At 44.9% G+C, this 16049-nt stretch overlaps 1 protein-coding gene across 3 annotated transcripts in view; it reads left to right on the top strand.

Moving 5' to 3' along the window:
* Positions 1 to 16049, top strand: part of sox13 (SRY-box transcription factor 13) — a 54693-nt gene that overhangs the window by 26740 nt on the left and 11904 nt on the right. For 2 of the 3 annotated variants that reach the window (XM_086117374.1, XM_086117375.1), the window contains 6 exons: positions 8293 to 8513; positions 9055 to 9151; positions 11813 to 11985; positions 12482 to 12550; positions 14745 to 14859; positions 15012 to 15076. In XM_086117374.1, the coding sequence (XP_085973500.1) occupies positions 8295 to 8513; positions 9055 to 9151; positions 11813 to 11985; positions 12482 to 12550; positions 14745 to 14859; positions 15012 to 15076 (738 nt within the window). In that variant the 5' untranslated portion in view covers positions 8293 to 8294. The remainder of the gene's footprint in view (positions 1 to 8292; positions 8514 to 9054; positions 9152 to 11812; positions 11986 to 12481; positions 12551 to 14744; positions 14860 to 15011; positions 15077 to 16049) is intronic. The other variant, XM_086117376.1, reaches the window with a different exon arrangement.

Here is a 16049-nt window from a genome sequence, read left to right as displayed (position 1 = left end):
AGAAATGCAAAGTTTAAGTTTCAATTTATATTGTTTTGGGATTGCCCCACTGAATGTTTTTCGAGAAAATAAAATACAGCTTGCTGTCATGTGTAATCTGGATTTCATAAACTAAATCTGCTAATTATATAAAAGGAAAGCAACTGGTTGTTTGTTCTAAAATAAAATGTACCGTATATATTAATTATCCGAATACAAGATTATTCTATAGAATTTTCAGTAAGATACTCGAATACTGAACTCTCCATTGAACCGCCTCGTTATATTGTCGTATTTTTATTGGTTAATAAAACCCTCAAACATACCGGCTTAAACATCTGTAGGGGGCGTGTATGAAAACTTTAACATATCTCATTTTCACATGACCTGATGTGTGTGTGCAAAGTTTGAGTTTTGATTGATGTTTAGGCCCTGAAGATGGTGAATGGTGAATGTTTACAGAGAATAATAATAATAATATGGATAATAATAAGAGGAAGAATTTGTACAGAGACAATCCAGGGACTTCGCATCAGTCGCTGCTCGAGCCTTCATCATTTCTCTAAAAACAATGCAGCCGTCCATCACTTGTGCACAGTGATCGAAGAATTGATTCAAACAAGGTGGAGAGAGAGGATATGTTCTCTCAAAGAGGATTTTCAGAACATAGCCATGACCCAAATGAGCTCTCTTGATAAGAATTAGACCCAAGTTCGCCTCAGACACAAATGTTAACATGTAATTAGTGCTTGCATCCCTTAGATTAGGTTTCCTCTGTTGTTGCAGGAAAGGGGACAATGGAAATCCCTGACATACAAATCCAAATCCGATTACAATTCAGTTGGGATTTTGCGTACAGCAGAAATAAAGTCAATCCATCCATCCATCCATCCATCCATCATCTACCGCTTAACGGGGGCCGGGTCGCGGGGGCAACAGCTTTAGCAGGGAAGCCCAGACTTCCCTCTCCCTAGCTACTTCTTCCAGCACTCCCCGGGGGATCCCGAGACGTTCCCAGGCCAGCTGGGTGACATAGTCTCTCCAGCGTGTCCTGGGTCTTCCTCTGGGTCTCCTCCCGGTGGGACATGCCCGGGACACCTCACCAGGGAGGCGCTCAGGAGGCATCCGAATCAGATGCCCAAGCCACCTCATCTGGCTCTTCTCGATGTGGAGGAGAAGCGGCTCGACTCTGATCCCCTCCCGGATGACCGAGCTTCTCACCTTATCTCTAAGGGAGAGCCCGGACACCCTGCGGAGAGAACTCATTTCGGCCGCTTGTATCCGGGATCTCGTTCTTTCGGTCACGACCCATAGCTCGTGACCATAGATGAGGGTTGGAACGTAGATCGACCGGTAAATTGAGAGCTTCGCCCTTTGGCTCAGCTCCTTCTTCACCACGACAGACCGATACAACGTCCGCATCACAGCAGACGCTGCACCGATCCGCCTGTCGATCTCCCGCTCCCTCCTGCCCCCACTCGTGAACAAGACCCCAAGATACTTGAACTCCTCCACTTGGGGCAAGATCTCCTCCCCGACCCGGAGGGGGCACTCCACCCTTTTCCGACTGAGGACCATGTTTTCAGATTTGGAGGTGCTGATTTTCATCCCAATCGCTTCACACTCGGCTGCGAAACGCTCCAGTGAGAGTTGGAGAGCCCTGTTTGAAGGAGCCAACAGCACCACATCATCTGCAAAAAGCAGGGATGCAATACTGAGGCCCCCAAAACGGACCCCCTCAACGCTTCGGCTGCGCCTAGAAATTCTGTCCATAAAGGTTATGAACAGAATCGGCGCCAAAGGGCAGCCGGAGTCCTACCCCCACTGGAAACGATTCCGACTTATTGCCGGCAATGCGAACCAAACTCTGACATCGGTGGTATAGTGACCGAACAGCCCGTATCAGGGGGTTCGGTACCCCATACCCACGAAGCACCCCCCACAGAACTCCCCGAGGGACACGGTCAAACGCCTTCTCCAAGTCCACAAAACACATGTAGACTGGTTGGGCGAATTCCCACATACCCTCGAGGACCCTGCTAAGGGTGTAGAGCTGGTCCACTGTTCCACGGCCGGGACGAAAACCACACTGCTCCTCCTCAATCTGAGGCTCGACTTCCTGACGGACCCTCCTCTCCAGCACCCCTGAATAGACCTTACCAGGGAGGCTGAGGAGTGTGATCCCTCTGTAGTTGGAACACACCCTCTGGTCCCCGTTTTTAAAAAGAGGGACTACCACCCCGGTCTGCCAATCAGAGGCACTCTCCCTGTTGACCACGCGATGTTGCAGAGGCGTGTCAACCAGGACAGCCCCACAACATCCAGAGCCTTGAGGAACTCCGGGCGGATCTCATCCACCCCCGGGGCCTTGCCACCGAGGAGTGTTAGTGGTGCACTGCTTCCCCCTCCTGAGACGTCGGATGGTGGACCAGAATTTCCTCGAAGCCGTCCGGAGGTCGGCTTCCATGGCCTCACCGAACTCTTCCCACGCTCGGGTTTTTGCCTCGGCGACCACCGAAGCTGCGTTCCGCTTGGCCAGTCGATACCCGTCAGCTGCCTCTGGGGTCCCACAGGCCATAAAGGCTCGATAGGACTCCTTCTTCAGCTTGACGGCATCCCTTACTGCTGGTGTCCACCAGCGAGTACAGGGGTTGCCGCCACGACAGGCACCAACCACCTTACGGCCACAACTCAGATTGGCCGCCTCAACAATAGAGGCACGGAACATGGTCCACTCGGGCTCAATGTCCCCCGCCTCCCCCGGAACATGGGAAAAGCTCTGTCGGAGGTGGGAGTTGAAACTCCTTCTGACAGGGTATTCCGCCAGACGCTCCCAACAAACCCTCACAATACGTTTGGGTCTGCCAGGACGGACCGGCATCTTCCCCCACCATCGCAGCCTACTCACCACCAGGTGGTGATCAGTTGACAGCTCCGCCCCTCTCTTCACCCGAGTGTCCAGAACTTGCGGCCGCAAATCCGATGATACAACTACAAAGTCGATCATCGAACTGCGGCCTAGGGTGTCCTGGTGCCAAGTGCACATATGGACACCCTTATGTTTGAACAAGGTGTTCGTTATGGACAATCCGTGACGAGCACAGAAGTCCAATAACAAAACACCACTCGAGTTCTGATCGGGGGGCCGTTCCTCCCAATCACGCCCCTCCAGGTCTCACTGTCATTGCCCACGTGAGCATTGAAGTCCCCCAGCAGAACAAGGGAGTCCCCAGCAGGAGTACTCTCCAGCACACCCTCCAAGGACTCCAAAAAGGGTGGGTATGCTGAGCTGCTGTTTGGTGCATATGCACAAACAAAAGTCAGGACCCGTCCACCCACCCGAAGGCGGAGGGAGGCAACCCTCTCATCTACCGGTGTGAACCCCAATGTATAGGCACTGAGCCGGGGGGCAATGAGTATGCCCACACCTGCTCTGCGCCTCTCACCGTGAGCAACTCCAGAGTGGAAGAGATTCCAACCCCTCTCGAGAGAACTGGTACCAGAACCCAGGCTGTGTGTGGAGGCAAGTCCGACTATATCCAGTCGGAAATTCTCTGCCTCACACACCAGCTCGGGCTCCTTCCCTGCCAGAGAGGTGACATTCCATGTCCCAAGAGCTAGCTTCTGCAGCCGAGGATCGGACCGCCAGGGTCCCCGCCTTTGGCTACCGCCCAGCTCACATTGCACCCGACCCCTTTGGCCCCTCTCATGGGTGGTGAGCCCATGGGAAGGGGGACCCACATTGCCTCTTCGGGCTGTGCCCGGCCGGGCCCCATGGGTGTAGGCCCGGCCACCAGGCGCTTGCCAACGAGCCCCACCTCCAGGCCCCACCTCCGTGAGTCGTCACCTTACCGTGGTGGAGGGGTTTGTGTGTCCCAATGATCCTAGGAGCTAAGTTGTCTGGGGATTTATGCCCCTGGCAGGGTTACCCATGGCAAACAGGTTCTAGGTGAGGGGCCAGACAAAGCACGGCCCAAAGACCCCTGATGATGAAAGTCAATCCAATGATTTGCAAATCCTTTTCAACCAATATTCAATTGATTACACGATCCCGACTATATTAAGTGTTTTTTAAACTGATAAATGTTATTGTTTTGTTTTGGGGTGGGGTTGGCTTTGTTTTTGTTATTCAAATCGGTTTCATGTTTTAAACAACTTAGAAAAGAAGTTTTAGGATATGGCAAAATGAATATGCAGTCCTAACTGTCCTTTTAGTTTAAAAAAAACATGGCAGGTATTGCTCAATCTGTCATGGTCTCATTTGCAGTGAAAGTAAACCTGTTCTGGCAGTTCATCGTCAATGGACTCGCGAGTGGAATTTGCTTTATATATTGTACTTATATTGTCTTTCTGTGTTGTAAGGCCCTGCTCAGAGTAGTTTTTGGAAGTAACCTTTTTTTGTGATCGTGTGAGATTTCTGCCTGCGGTGAAAACTGTAAAACATTGCAGGTGGTCAGCGAATTAGGTTCAGTAAAATGTGAGGCGCAAGATGGCAATGCTATTCTTATACTGTCACACACACACACTATGCATCGACATGCTCAGTCGAGATCAGGTTCCACTCTGGCGCAGTCAGCTGCAGATCGGCCAAATAGGGTACTGTATAGGTTTGAAACAAAAGAGACCCAGTGTGGAAGTAACTTGGGCTTACATTGTTGCAGTTGACGACATTGTTTAATGAATTCACATTGACACATTCCTCGCTGTCAACAACTCAGTAGGTCACTGAAATTGTGCGCATACCATTGGATGACACGCAGGCACAGTCTCTCAAGGGAGCGTGTGAACACCACTTGTGACAGTTGTACTCTTCAGACTTTGTGAAATTTGAATCGTAGACCAAGGGATAATTTTCAGCGTGGGACAAAACACACGGGTGTTACCACTCCCCTTACCACATCAAACAATCAATACCTCAGCTCAAGCACCGGAGGCTGATGTGCATGTCTGAGCTAAACACTGTTTTTTGGTTTCTCACTGCTTAAAATGACAGTAGACGGACAGGTGTATAAATCATGTAAAAGGGCTGTAATTAATTCAACGTGCTTTTTTTTCCGGTCTTTTGTTGCTTGAACAATTTTGTGGTTCAGGTTCAAAACATGCACAGACATCCATACTTTGATGGTCATTTTAAAGGTTTGGAACAATTACTGGAGTTTTGAAGAAACGTTGTAAAATACCTCACAGATTAAAAGTGAAGCAATGAAATATGTGTGTGTGACCTGGTGGTTGAGTGGTTAGCACGTCGACCGCACAGTGCAGAGGTTGTGGGTTCGACCCGTCTCCGGCCTTCCTGTGTGGAGTTTGCATGTTCTCCCATGCCTGCGTGGATAGGTTCCAGCACCCCCCGCGACCCTTGTGAGGATGAATCGGATCGGAAAATGGATGGATGGATGAAATATGTGTTAACGTTTAGAATTGCAGTGAGCAGGCTTGGCGAGTAATGGAATACATATACCGGTGGTATGTGTTCAGGATACAAAAAAATTAAGTGTATTCTGTCACGGTTACAGAAAAGAACCACCTAATCAGATTACATTTACATTTACTAAAAATGTGGATTATTTTGCAGGATTACAATCTTAATGCGGGGAGAGAGAAGGTGCAGTCCTCGCTGCTCGAAACTTTGTTGGCCAAACAAGCTTTCCCGGGGTTAAGTGGATAACTGCTTTTGTTGGCCAGTAATTAAATGAGATGGAATAAAACTCTTTTTGTACCTTACACAAAGTTATAACAAAAACTAGTCATGTGAAAAGGTTTGAAAAAAAAAAAACAAAGGTCACAAGTATCAGGTGGACTTTGCTCTTGTGCAGTGGCCCCCTGCTTCACTCAAGCACACCCCACCTTATCTCCCACATGCTCTCAGGTGCAGACCGGTTTGATTCCCGGGAAGCTTATGGTGAGGAAGGGTGCAGGTCAGCAATGTTTTGTGACCTTCCCTCCTCAGTCCCATCGACTTCACCTGTCCTCCGATATTAATATTGTCCTCAACCCGAGGCGCTTTCATCCATCTGCCATGGCTTTCTGCGGCCTTGGAAAATAGATTTGCTACAGTGAAACTCCTCTACAATGAAACCAACATGTGCGAAAATACCCCAGAGTGTGAAACAATCTTCATGCATTAAATCCATTCCCTCTTTATGCATTAAATCCATTCCCTCTTTTCTGCTTCCCCCTACAACGAAAAGTCCCCCTGTTGCATAATATGAAATCTCGCAACGAGGTTCACAACAACGAAAACAAACCTACCGCAAAAATCTAATCCATCCTCAGCCTGCCACAGCCACTGCTACTGCTTCGCAAGGAAACGGCAACAGCAACAACCACACTGGTTTACACATGCGCAGTAGTACAGGAATTATTTGTCATTGTTAACACGTGGTTAGAAATGTCGCGAGTAGTCTCAGACACAGCACGAACGTTGCATTGCTTGGTATAAAATGGCTACAAAATGGACCTTTGCAGACCAACGCTTTTCACAAGGAGTTAACAAAAGAAAACCTTTAACACTTGAGAGGATAAAAGTAATAAAGATGAAAGATGGAGGAAGCAAAGTAGAAGACATTATGCAAGAAATTGATGTAAGTGAAAGTGAATGCTGATCGTAATTTTTTTGGAAAATGTTTTTTCTTTCTACGCTGGCTATATGAAGTGTCTCATACGTATGCACTATTGGAATAAAAATAAACGGTACACTTACACGTTTTGTGTGAGTGTTTTTATTTACGTCGAAGATAAAATTTGCTGTTGTGAAAAGTCCCCTGTTGTGAAACATTTCTGGGTGCAAACATGATTGCGTTGTAGAGGATTTCTCCTGTATTTCATTTTAAATTACTTTGTTTTTCAAAGTTAATTAGAAATTTGATGATAATAGTTTAGTGATATTTTTTCCCCCTCAGGTTTATTTGTCGTGCATATGCATCGCAAGCGCCGAAGTGTGACACCAGCTGCCTCGATTTATTGAGCTATTTGACAACCGTAGGTGAAAGCGTGGATAAATCCAAGAACAGTTTCTTAAGAAAACAAAAAGTTGAATGCTACGCCCAACGTGAACGACATTAAAAACAAACGTTGCCTCACAGATGACAATTTACAACCATGTGTGAGAATGACGGTGACATGCTCATGTACCGGCGCTGAGGCTCAGTCGCAAAACATCACAGTATATTTCATGAAACAAGAACAACATGGATAGCAGTCATTTTGTGTATCCTGTTCCTTGCCAAGGAAATAACTTGTGAAGAAAGATTCATTCAGCCGGAGACTGGAAGAGACAAGGAAATGCAGCTCTTGGCTTCCCTCAATAAAAGTTCAATTCAATCAAGTCAGAGTAATGTTCCGTACAATGTGATATCCTGCATGTGCTGGTTTAGTTCAAATCATGTTAGTAGAGAAGGGTTACTGTACATTTATACCAGACTGAAATGCATACTCTCCTACACACATGTAAGCATCAGCATAGGCACACACGCATATACACACGCAGGTGTGAAACCCCGGACCGTGGCAGACAGGTGGCTTTGTTCGAAATCACAGTGGAGGTTCGATGAAGTAGGGTCTCTAATCATCATTATGTTTCTGTAGAATGGCGACGCTTGACTTTTTTTTTTTGTGTGTTCCCGAGTTGGTCGGCACATTCCACTGGCATTGTTATCCGGCCCGTTTCCTACGGCCGCCGGCTTTTGTCAGTCTCTCCCCATTGTCCTTGCTTCCTTTGTTCCACAGCTCAAACAATGGCTTTTTTTCTGCCTCTTTATATATCTGTGCACTTTTTGCCCTTGTGTGTGTGTTCTCTTTTTTTCTTTTGTTGTCGTTGTTCTGCTATCTACTGTGCCTTTCTTTCACCCAGCTGCAGAACTAGGAAATATAAACATATAGGCACAAACGGACATACTTTCTCAGTCACTGTGGTTCAAATTTTCTCACTCGGTCTTTGGTTGCAACCCCCACACACTGAGGTGTGTTCCGTTCTGTTTTGTCTCATATTACTCAACCATGCAAACAATAGGCTTTCAGGATTTGGTAACAAAACCGTCAATTAACCCTTAACCTTGACTTCAGCGATGAGTTACAATAGTGGTGTGCATACAAACACACATGCTTCAAGTAGCTTGACTGTCAGTAGATCTGAAACTGATATAGAATTGAATACAAATAGTTACCAGTGCATTCAATTGGTGAAAACTTGCCAGGTGTAAAAACTGCTTGTCCTGATGTTATCAATTTACTTTAAAGACATCAAACATCAAAGTAAAAATGAATCATAAGCTTAATCACACCCAGTGACAGATAATTATATGTGTTGTCTCAAAGGAATGGTTGAGCCCAGCCCTCCGGCGATGCACCTCCTCTCCAATGTGGATGGCAGCATGACATGTGTTGGTGTCAAATTAGAACAGGAGGACATGAGTCGAGGATCTGGACTCGTCAACAACGCTAAACCTGCTCTCAAGATGTCTCCCTCTCGCGACTGGGTAGGGAATCAGCCACTGGTGGCTCGTCAGCTTACACCACCTCTCTCCTGTTCACCTTTGGTAAGAGCGTACTAAATACAAGCCAGAATGTATTTGCTGGTCTATATCAACCATATTTCTGACATACTGTAAAATTCGTGTATCCATTATTGTGTCTTACTGTTCGGTATGTTTTTTAATTGTCTCTTTATATGCCAGTGTTTAGCAATTAAACAAATGAATTTATACTCATGAATTTAAAAACACAGTTTATTATGTTCAGCGTTGAGCAGACAGATTTGCTCAGGTTGTTTTACCAATTTCACATGAACTATGTACACAGCCACCTGTTGCTAGGGAGAAATTGTGGAGCACACTCATTTGTAAACCAAGCTATAAAAATGGCATATGTCAGTCACACCCACTTGGGCTGGATTGTTCCAATGACAAATTCGGAGTATTTAGCCTCTGGACGAAGCACCATCAGGGACAGGAAATCTGACTAACACACAAGGGAAATTATTTTAAAACTTCGAGACAAGTTTATTTATGCACTGTAGTTTAGCCAAATCGAAATGACTGCATTTAACGTTTTGTTGAAGATGGGTGTGTTTCTTGTCAGGAGGATTCTCCAGGTAAAGAGTTGCCACACAAACAAAGCCAAGTGACGCTCAAGGAGACAAAGCTGCAGGATCCACCAAAAGTGCAGGCCAAGGAAGGTCGGTTCAAACTCTTCAATGGATCTTTAATTCACTTTGTGCCACACTTAGTTCCTACTAAGCAATCTGATTAGACAGACACAAGTTCATGAGTGATGATGTACAATATTCAAAACATTAAATATAATGATAAATCAGAACTAAGTTGATAAATAGAGAAAGGTATATAAATATCCATTATGAATACAAGAGAAAATTGACACAAGAGTGTCAGGGTGTGGAAGTATATAAACCCGATACAAACCAAAAGTTGTAAAAATATCACGGTTAAGGGTAAAGTATGAGCCTTAATGGAGACTTCTTTCTTCTTACTTTTTTCTTTTCTGATTGATATAAAAATGATTTATTAGATACAATCACATAACGGGGTAGGACTAGATACGTTTTTTACTTCTTCCTACTCCCTTGAACATAATAACTGTGTTGAATGAAGATTGATTTCTTTCTTTTTACTTTTTTTATCTACCTTATTTTCTGTCAAATTATTACTGTGTATATATTTTATGTTCAATAAACAAACAAACAATACAACAGCACTGGCACATTTCACTCTGCCTCACAGGCGTTCTAAAAAGTGAATTTGACATACAGGTACATCTACAGTTAGTAGTTATCTGACATGACTGTGGGTTGTTAAAAATATAGCATCACAAAGATGGTCATAATTCCAGAGATAGTTATGATTTAAAGGATGAATGGGCATCAGATAAGGGTGAAAGCAAAGAGAGAAGCCTGGAGATGTCACCACAAACTTCCTGGTGTGTTCATGTGGTAAAAAAATACACATTAATGACATATTAACTGTACACACAGAAGCAGATACTTGCCCAACATGCTAACGCGGCTAACGACTGCACACTTGTCATGTCAGTTGGCTTCATTTTGCATTTCCGGACTGCTTTCTGGACAAGGTCCATCCAGCCATCCATCCATTTTCTACCGCTTATCCAGAGTCAGGTCGTGGGGGGTAGCAGCTTTAGCAGGAAACTCCAGACTTCCCTCTCCGCAGCCACTTCTTTCAGCTCTTCCCAGGGAATACCGAAGCGTTCCCAGGCCAGCTGGGTGACATAGTCGCTCCAGCGCGTCCTGGGTCGTCCCCGGGGCCTCCTGCTGGTGGGACATTCTCGGAACACCTCACCAGGGAGGTGTCCAGGAGGCATCCTAATTAGATTCCCGAGCCACCTCATCTTGCTCCGCTCGACGTGGTGGAGAAGTTGCTCGACTCTGAGCGTCTCCCGGATGACCGAGCCTCTCACCTTTTCTCTAAAAGAGATCCTGCACACGCTACGGAGGGAGCTCATTTCGGCCACTTGTATCTGGGATCATGTCCGTTAGCTCGTGACCATATGTGACGATTGGAATGTAGATCGACCGGTAAATTGAGAGCTTCGCCTTTTGGCTCAGCTCCTTCTTCACCACAACAGACCGATACAAAGTCTGCATCACAGCAGACGCTGCAACGATCCGCCTGTCGATTTCTTGCTCCCTCCTGCCCTCACTGGTGAACAAGACCCCAAGAAACTTAAACTCCTCCACTTGGAGCAAGATCTCCTCCCCGACCCAGAGAGGGCACACCTCCCTTTTCCGACTGAGGACCATTGTTTCAGATTTGGAGGTGCTGATTTTCATCCCAATCGATTCACACTCGGCTAGGAAACGCTCCAGTGAGAGTTGGAGAGCCCTGCTTGAAGGAGCCAACAGTACCACATCATGGGCAAAGAGCAGAGATGCAATACTGAGGCCACCAAAACGGACCCCCTCAACGCTTCGGCCGCGCCTAAAAATTCTGTCCATAAAGGTTATGAATAGAATCTGCGACAAAGGGCAGCCTTGGCCGAGTCCAACCCTCACTGGAAAGGATTTCCACTTACTGCCGGCAATGTGAACCAAACTCTGACATCGGTGGTATAGGGACCGAACAGCCCATATCAGGGCGTTCAGTACCCCATACTCCCGCAGCACCCCCCACAGAACTCCCCAAGGGACACAGTCAAATGCCTTCTCCAAGTCCACAAAGCACATGTAGACTGCTTGAGCAAGGGGACAATGTCTTATACATGAAATATTGATGATGTTATTCAGCATCACAGATCTATAAATGTATTTGGGTTCGTGCCATGTTGGAATTATGGGAAAGGAATTAATACATTTTTATGCAAAGTGTGCACTGAAAAAGGATGCTAATAATATTCATTTGTGAATGGGGAAGGCAGAAGCTAAATCATTAATGAAGAAAGAAGTTATGCCGATTTGGCAATCCCAGTGGAACAAAAGCAGTGCTAATTCGAATGTTTTTGTTATGTTGTTTTGCTATACATAAAATGTACCGATAAGAATACTGTTTAAGTACGAGCTCGATAAGCTGTGTTGTTAAAAGAAGTAGTATCATTAAAAGCATAACGATACCCATCCCGAGATCTAATTAATCAGTAAGTGTCAATGTGATTATGAATTGTTGTCTATCTCGATGTGTCAGTCCTGTGATTGACTCGTGATAGTTCCTGGACATACCCTGCCTCTCACCAATCAATCTGCAATTAGTTGTCACTTGCCTGTGACCCAAAACAAAAAGAATGAATACAGTACGATACGGATAGGTTTACTTGGAAAGTCATTACACTGTGTAATTTATGTCATTTTTCTTCTTTTATCAACCACCAGGGAACCCAGAGTCTCTGGCGGAGAAGGAGCTCCAGTTGTTGATGATGATCAACCAACTGAGTGGACTACGGGAACAGCTCCTGGGTGCCCACTCTGAGCAGAGGAACATGGCTGCCTTGCTTCTAGAAAAACAGCAACAACAAATGGAGCTGGCCCGGCAACAGCAAGAGCAGGTAGGATACAACTCAAACCAAATGGTCATCAATGGTGTGTGCTCCAGCCTGAGCACAGAAGTGAGAGCGAAGGTGACATATGTGCCATATTTACGTTTGCTGACATGGAAAAGGGGTGGCTTCAACCAAAGGCCAAAACAACAAAGGTCAAAATGAGAATCTTGTTAAGTTGTGGATCAAATTTCATATTTAAATACTTGGAAAATAAGTTGAACTATTAATTTCTTGTTTGCTGTTCATCTTTTGATATCAAACTCAATTGTTTTCAGTTGACAGCAAAAAAACAAAACAAAAAAATCCCACAAAAAATTCGCCTCACTGTTCCAGTACTTTTGGATGTAAGTATACTCATGGCAGTGCAAGTGCATTGCCGTAGTTTGAGCACCTGATTAAGATCCTGAGCCTGCTCACATTGTGCACAGCAGTCACTGTGTGACACATACAATGCGATATGTGTGTTTATGCGCGTGTAACAATCACATGTATTGTGTCTCAGATTGCTAAACAACAGCAGCAGCTGATCCAGCAGCAGCACAAGATCAACCTTCTTCAGCAGCAGATTCAGGTCAGCTACAATACACATTCTCGTGCGAGCGCTCTCTCTCTCTCTCTCTCTCTCTAAATGAAGGGCTGTCTTTTGAGTAGAAATGTGACAAGTGGCCGCCATCTTGTTGGAATTTTCTCAAAACGATGGGTTGATCACTTCAAATACCTCTAAAAAGCTCCATAACAAATTAATTCATGAAAAAAAAACTATTTATGACTGAAGTACATAACCTATTCTTCTCGTAAATAATGTTCAATTTGAACTCCTTTAGTCTTTTTTTTTTTTAAGGCAAGTGATACATTTTAAACATCACGGTAATTTTAAGGAGTCCATTTGGAGGACATCTCACATTTTGCCCCATATCAGCTTATTTGTCGATATTTTACCTGACATTTGTCAGTTAATCAAATTCGAGGATCCCCCAATAGCAGACAAAATTCGCAGTGGACGTATGGACAACAGAACGTATCACACACGAAAAATTAGGGAACACTGTATTCCCTGAGGGCGGTCCAGTGGTTAGTGCGTCGACCTCCCATTGCAAAGGGACCGGACCGGGTTCAATTCCATATTCGGCCTCCCTGTGTGGAGTTTGTATGTTCTCTGCGTGGGTTTTCTCCGGGTACTCCGGTTTCCTCCCACATTCCAAAAATATGATGTGAGATTGAACTCTAAATTGTCCCTAAGTGTGAGTGTGAGTGCGGATGGATGTTCGTCTCTGTATGCCCTGTGATTGGCTGTTCAGGGTGTCCCCCACCTACTGCCTGAAGACGGCTGAGACAGGCTCCAGTACCCCCCGTGAGGATAAGTGGATTGGAAAATGGATGGATGGATACAATACAATACATGCTGATTTATATAGCGCTTTCACAACAGCGGCGCTGTATGTATTCCCTGAAGCTCGTAGCACCTACTAATATCAAAAAAGTCAAGCATCATTGAATTTTAATACTCGTAACTGAAGGTAAAAACCAGTGTTGTCATAAGCAGATACAACTGGCAGCGCCCTATGCACATGTACTCCATTGCTACGCCCTCGGGGGAAGTTAAATACAGTAGAGCAAAAAATGGCTTTGCCTTCAACACTCAGCATGCATTCCGGCAGTATTGATAGAAGGTCCATCAGTCCGTCAATGACGGATGCCTGTTTTGCTGATGAGCGTTAGAACCACACATGGCATGTCTCCTGAGTGTTTGGTGGTGGGGCTAAATAAACAAGCCCAAAAAAATACCTCCAATAATTTCAATCCATGAAGTAGAGCAGTGGTTCTCAAAGTTTTGTTTTGTGTGTGTGTGTGTGTGTGTGTGTGTGATGTACCCCGGTTGTGTCGGTCTGTCTGTCCATTTCTCCATCCGTCTATCTTTCCATTCTACCTTTGATTAAAAAACAAACAACCCCCCCTTTTTTTTTTATCTCGAATGGCTTTATCATGGGCGACAATTATTCACAGCTCAGTCCCTATCCCCTGCAAATAGCGTGAGTCCACTGTACCTAATCTCCAAGCAAGGGCTAGTCAATGTTAATAAACACTTTCAATTCAACTTTGGGTATCTGCTGCATCAAGTAGAATTAACTGTATTGCACAGAACTTCATGAACGCACACACTAACTAGTTTTAAGTCAGTGCATACCAAATTTCAGCTGCATCCATCAAGTAGATTCTGCGAAATGGCCTTGTGTAATGATCCATCCATCCATCCAACCATCCATCCACCTTCTGAACCAGTTTATACTCACAATGGTCGCAGGTGTGCTCGAGCCCATCCCAGCTGTCTCTGGGCAGTCGGCAGGGTAAACCCTGAAATGGTTGCCAGCCAATCGCAGATTGTGAAAGCACATCATTATATTACATAATCGCTCTGATCATGGCAACCAATACAAACATATCTATGTTTTTCTAATTAAATTATGTTATTTAAACATTATGTCCAAATATGATGATTTTAGCTGGGATTATTAATTAGCCATTTGAAACTACAAATACAAAAAAAAAGATGAAATCAATCCTTTATTCAGGCATAGTCTATGCTAATTAGGTCCTTTCACATTATATTGCAAAAGCAATCCCACCCACACACACAAAAACAACATTTCTCTGTAACCCATCTTCCTATTTTCAAAATTGCTGGTGCATTGTGTTCAGTGCCCATTCCATCCAGACTTCTTGTCACGTTTCTAATGTCATTTGGATTTGTCCTACCTTTGCCCCAGCAGGTAAACATGCCCTACGTGATGATCCCGGCTTTCCACCCCAGTGCCCAAAATCTTTCAGTCCCGTCTGACCCTCCGATAAGCTTGCCATTGCAACCAATCCCATGCAAGCCAGGTGAGCCTATGCAATAAAAGATATGTCAAGCCCCCCCCTCAAAACTGCGAGGGCTATTATAGATGGTTTAGAAAATTGATTCATGAATGAAGAACAATGGTGTATATGATAATATATTTATGTACTCAAGTTAAAAAATGTATCTTTTCCAGCTATGGACTATCCAATGCAGCTGCTGTCCACGACTGTTAAGAGGAGCGGTGGTTCCATCCGACAGGTATCACGTCCAAATTGTTGCTGTTTCTGTTCCTTTCAATTATGCTCAAATCATTAAAGGTACTTCTTGTTTTGTTATCATCTTTAGACATTCAGACATGCAATATTCAAAGAAGCTATGACAGTGTTAGTGTACTATTAAACACTGTACTAGTAATACACTGTACCTCCAGACTAACTGATCCTCCTGTTCAGGATACAACAACTATAGACATTCTCCAACAGAACACACCCTGTTTTCAAAGGCTTGCATCTCTTGTTCCTTTGTGTAAGTGCGTGCGTAGGGATGGCAGGTTTTCAAGCTAGAGACCGATTACCAGAGCTCATTAAACAAAAGAGAAGTATACACAGAGAAAAGAAAGATACGACACTGGGTGTGACAGATACGTTCAGACATGCCTGATTGACACGTAGCATGCATAGATTGCATACAAGGTGTGTTCGAAAAGTTCCAAGACCGGTGAAAATGTATTAAAAAAATCCAAACAACCAGTTTTTCTGTTGGACGTAATCCCCCCTGGAGTCTAACACAATTTGCCAGCCTGCCCTGCCACGCCTTCATGGATTCTTCCGGATTCTTTTGAGATCCTTTGCAGCTCCGTCGTCCCTCCCGTTTTGATTTTGTCTACGTCTTCAAAATGGGTCTGCTACATGACCCCTTTGATACTTGGAAAGAGGAACAAAAAAAAATGACACGAGAACTCCAGCACTGTCATGTTCTTCTTGGCCAGGAACTGTGGGATGCTCAAGATCCTCTGAGCATTGTTCCTGTGAAGCAGCCATGTGTCCTCCGGCCATAAATCTCGCCTCATCTCATGCATTGAGCAAAGCGAACAACGCAGGATTTCCTTGTAGACATGCCGGTTGATTATCTGACCCAAGTGGAAAACTAATTTCGTTTTGAAATAAAAATCATTGATGACACCAGTCTTGGAAGATTTCTGACAGCCCTTGAATAGATTCTCACTGTTGAC

Source organism: Hippocampus guttulatus, chromosome 8 (assembly GCF_054856545.1).
Source record: "Hippocampus guttulatus isolate MCC_2025c chromosome 8, RoL_Hgut_1.0, whole genome shotgun sequence".
NCBI classification, from domain to species: Eukaryota; Metazoa; Chordata; class Actinopteri; order Syngnathiformes; family Syngnathidae; genus Hippocampus; species Hippocampus guttulatus.
The sequence above is the reverse complement of the archived record's forward strand: the minus strand, read 5'-3'. Positions and strand labels throughout refer to the sequence as shown.